General features: G+C 36.1%; 1 protein-coding gene across 1 annotated transcript in view; it reads right to left on the bottom strand.

Annotated features, from left to right (window-relative positions):
• Nucleotides 1-3,168, bottom strand: part of LOC122085006 (2-alkenal reductase (NADP(+)-dependent)-like) — a 3,397-nt gene extending 229 nt beyond the window's left edge. Inside the window, exons 1-5 of the mRNA XM_042653431.1 lie at nt 2,871-3,168; nt 2,604-2,781; nt 1,211-1,377; nt 925-1,007; nt 13-428 (exon numbers count right to left, since the gene is read on the bottom strand). Coding sequence (XP_042509365.1) covers nt 50-428; nt 925-1,007; nt 1,211-1,377; nt 2,604-2,781; nt 2,871-3,077 — 1,014 coding nt within the window. The 5' untranslated portion in view covers nt 3,078-3,168 and the 3' untranslated portion in view covers nt 13-49. The remainder of the gene's footprint in view (nt 1-12; nt 429-924; nt 1,008-1,210; nt 1,378-2,603; nt 2,782-2,870) is intronic.
• Between the last annotated feature and the right edge of the window lie 1,716 nt (nt 3,169-4,884).

Here is a 4,884-nt window from a genome sequence, read left to right on the forward strand (position 1 = left end):
AAAAAAAAAAAGAATCATACACTAGAAGTTGGTTACACTATGGCGACATTCATTCGTGGGAGACGCGAATAACTGGTTTTCCAACTACATGGCCTGCAAAGAGTCTTATTAAGGCAGAAGGACCACTCTCAATGCCTTCAGTAATATCTTCTACATATACCACCTTCCCTTCTTTGATGTATTGAAGAGTGAAATCCACAAACTTGGGATAGAGGTGATAGTAATCAGAAACTACGAACCCCTCCATTCGAATCCTCTTAGTGATGAGGTTCATCAAATTGTGAACTCCTTCAGGCTGCTCAAGGTTGTATTGTGAAATCATTCCACATGTAGCAATGTGACCGTGCAAGCTCATGTTGAGGAGAACTGCATCAAGCATTTTACCACCTACGTTCTCGAAGTAAATGTCAATACCGTTCGGGAAATACCTGCAATTATTTTTCCAATTAGAGAAAAAGAAAAATCTCATTATGATGTAGATCTGAGAAGATAGATAATTAACATATCTCTTTGAGGTAAAAAAAAGCTATAAAGACGTTAAAAATATAATCTTAGAAGTTTCAACTTTGTTGACTATGACAATTGTTGTGACTATGATAGGGCAATACTGTTAAAGCTTCCATCTTAAAAACAAATGGCTTGAAGTGGGGTGGTCTCTTGTAGCTTTTATACATAATAGTCGAGTCACTCACAATCAAAGTGGGACTAGCTGAATAACACTCTGCTCTCTTGCAATCCCTACTCTAATCGAAATAGTAAAAGCCCTAAATGAATATTTATTTAGAAAGTAAGCATTGAAATGAGAAAGGCTTGTAGACTCATGACTCAGACCTCTTAGAAGTAAAAGAAAGCTAGAAAGACATTTAAAATATAACGAAAAAGAGTCAGAAGTGAGGTAAGTGATGGCCATGAAATTCAATTTACCTTTTCAAAGCTGCATCCAAATCTTGCTCTTTTTTATAGTTGAAAGCCTCATCAAACCCAAACTTGTTCTTCAATAATTCAACCTTAATTAACAGCCAGCAAAAAAAAAAGAATTATCATCACTAACAACTTCTTCAAAATTAGGAGAGAAATAAAAGGGATCTAATTTAATTTTTAACATAATCTGGCTGAGGTTTTGGAGGGTTCAGGTTATGTTAGACCTCACCAAAGCCAACCAAAGACCAGGGAACTTCAAATGAATTCTTGTAGTGGCATCTATTCTTACCTTGTCATCAGAGCCAGCACTTCCAACTACATAGCAACCCATTAGCTTAGCGAACTGTCCAACAATCTGCCCAACTCCACCGGATGCCGATGACACAAAGACATAGTCTCCTTTCTTAGGGGAGCAAAGCTCAAAGAAACCAACATAAGCAGTAAGACCCGGCATACCTACAATGTAGCCAACATCCAGCATTTAGATGAGTTTTTTTTTTTTTTTAAATTAACCCACTATTCTCTCTCTCTCTCTCTCTCTCTCTGGGTCTGCATACCCCCTCCACCCCACCTCTGTTTCATATCCCTGAACCTTAGGCCTGACAAAATCGAAAATTTAAAACCTTAAACTGAAAGGAAATAGCTCAGTGAAGCTCTTATTCCTAAACTTAATGGCTCTTGAACATCTTGAGAACCCATTTACAGTTAATCCTATATTGATCCCATCTCTGCAGAAATCTATTAGTTATTGATATTCAGTTGAAGGTAATCTGGACTAGACAGATGAAGTGATTTCAGAGATCCAACTTAGCTTCAGATGAAAAATTCTGTTCTAATGATGACTGTTGTAGTGGGTAGTTTGGGTTGCAGTGGATATGCAATAGGGGTGGGGTGGAAGGGGTATGCTGAACCAATAGACACCTCAAGGAGTTAAGAGGTACTGGTGGAGCCATAACTCAAAACATAAAAAAATAGCCATTAAAGGAGATGGGTACCCAAGTACTTATAAGTCTCCACATCAGGCTACTTTCTTCTGAACATGGATTATTACTTCCATTATCCATGTGAACCATAAGAGTAATGGTGGTTGATTGCACTAGCGTATAGATCCTCTTCCCATAAAGTAATCTTAAGAATTCCTAGAAGAAAAATTTATACCAAAACTATTAAATCAAACACCAAGAAATACGAAAATAAATAGACAAAAGATCTACACAACACAGAGATTTAACGAGGTTCACACACTAGTGCGGCATGCTACATCCTCGGGCGAAGAAGAAGATGTTTCACTATGCAAAAGAGAGATTACACCCAAGCAGCGGCGAGAAAACTCGCCTTGAAACCCTAGCTCAAAAAACCCCCCAAAATATTATGACTTTCTCAACAAGACAACAATACATTATATACTTTAGTCGTGGGTCGACCCATCGGGTCGTGGTCGATCCATCGGGTCACGGTCAAACCATACGCCCCCGCACCCCCATACAAGATTAGTGATGGGTTCTGGGCTTGGGCCTATCGGCCCAACCCTTCTGCTTCCATCACAGATCTTAGAAAACTTCCTATTCGGATCTCTACCAAAATATGTCGGAGCGGTTCAATTTTCAAAACAGGTCAAGAATTCAAAACAAACTTAACAAAAACAATTTTGTTTGAGATCCTAGTCCATCATTTGCACTTACCCAAAATTCCTGTATAGTAGGAGAGAGGTACATCTGTGTTGTGAATCTTAAACATGGACTCAGGCTCCTTAATGAGGCTGTACTCTTCCCATGTTGTCACCCCCCACACAAAGTCACCTTCTTTGAAGTCTGGGTAATCAGAATCCAAGACTTTAGCTACTCCATACCCAGGTATAGCCTGCAGTTGAAATAAGAAAACTCAGATTAATTAAACTCCAACATAAATCAAATGGTGTGAGTTGAAACGAGAAGTTTTTTGAGTCTCACCATGCCAGGCTGGATATAAGTCATCAGTGATCTTGCATAGGGATCACAAGCCAAGTAGATATTCTTCACTAGAATGGCTTTGGAGCCTTGAGGAACCTCCAGATGAGTGGTGCTTGTGCTGTAAACCATGTGTGTCTCTTTGAGAGCCCCATGTACATGTTCTCTCAAGAGAACCTGCTTGTTGCTTACTTCTTCACCTTTGGCCATATTGATATTCTGCAATGAAAAACTAAGCTTTTGATCCTTAAAAGGCTTAAAAAGATAGTGAGGTAGGTATCTCTTCCTTTCTATGTATGAAGATTTATCACTCAAATTGATCATTTCTCTCCTCTTTGTTTGGCTATTTGTACTTTAAATTCAAGTGGAAGACATGACGTCACTGCAACCGTCAGCATTTTGTTGTCTTTTGAGTGGATAGGAAATATATTAAAAGAAAAGAAAAGAAAAGAGAACAAAATGCAAGTCCAAAAGGGCAACCATACCAAGGAGTTGACTTGGATTTATTATTTTCTTTTTCCTATGCTGGAGGTTTCTATTGGAACTATGAAGCCATGACAAATTCCATGTTTTATTTATGGCCAAAGGTGTCCCAATTGGTTATCTTATATTTCGAGTTTGTTTCCCATAAAATAAGAAGATAAAAATACATAAGGATACTCATCAATGAGGTTAGCATTTTCATTTGCATTGATTATTGTTTAGATAAGAAGGAGAAAGTTACCGGTGGAGATATATCTTTAGTTCTTTCAATGAAAATACATCATGACATTTTGAGTAAACTTAATTTTAGTGAGTGGTTCATCATATTTGATGAGAAAAAAAAAAAAAAAAAAACAAAAGAATATGTCATCTTCTCATATATTTTATCAAATATGTGAAGGTGTATCTTTTGAGATTAAGAATAAAATTCTTCACTGAATTATGGTGTCCACTGATTCTAGCAGAAACAGATACCTCGTGCTAGCATGGGAGTGGCAAATTGTTTCTCTCCCCCTTAATTTTAATATATCTTGTTTGTTTCTTATGCTTGTTTCTATCCTACCTTTTCTTCTTTTTTTTCTTCCCCCCTCCCCCCCTCCCCCCTCCCCCCTTTTTATGGGTATAATTCCCCCTTTTTTTTTATGTGCACCTAATTTGATTTGATTTCTGTAGTTAGGGATACTCCCCCTTTGACTTGCCCTTGTGGCATGAGGTTTTGTTTTTCTCTTATTTGCTTTAATATATTTTTCATTTATAAAAAAGAAATATCATTTTCATTTTCTTCATCTAATCATGTATTACTTTTTACTATTTTCATTTTCATTTTTATCATCTAATCACATGTTAATTTTGAAATTCATGTAGCTACTCTGCGTACTATTAGTACTTGTGAGAATTGTTTAAAAATAAAATTCATTTTAAGATTGTTTGAACAAGGATAATTGAGAATCAATGGAAAATTCCTTATATCTGATGGACACTATGACAAGTCTATGATATTACATCAAAAGATTACAGATGGAATATTCAAAAAATTCCACCCCTCTTCATATTCACATGGTAGAAAAACAGCTTGTGTGAAAGAAAGGTACTTTTCCCTTCTAAGCATGGTATGGAAAATTCAAACAAATTGAACGTTTAGAAGTGATATTTTTGATAGGTGACCAAGTATTATTTCAAGGTAGAAGAAGGGTCAAGAAAGTCTTGACATACCTAGAAGGTTGATACATGGAATTTCAAAATTTTAAATAGTATATTTTTATCCCAAAAAAACAGAGGAGAAAAGATATTTTTTAATAATATCTTTCTCTCTAACGTTGAATGGATGACACAAGTGATGATGATACTAGAATAGGGAGTGGGGATAAGAGTAGAAAATTGAAATTAATAACCTAACCCAAAAATTGGATCAGATTCAGATCTTGCAGAATTTGAACATTATGCATTGTTTGATAATGTTTTTGAAAACCTAAATTATGTTAGGAAAAAAGATGTTTTTTAAAACAGAAAAAAGCCCGCTTCTTTTTTTTTTTTT

Source organism: Macadamia integrifolia, chromosome 7 (genome assembly GCF_013358625.1).
Source record: "Macadamia integrifolia cultivar HAES 741 chromosome 7, SCU_Mint_v3, whole genome shotgun sequence".
Classification (NCBI taxonomy): Eukaryota; Viridiplantae; Streptophyta; class Magnoliopsida; order Proteales; family Proteaceae; genus Macadamia; species Macadamia integrifolia.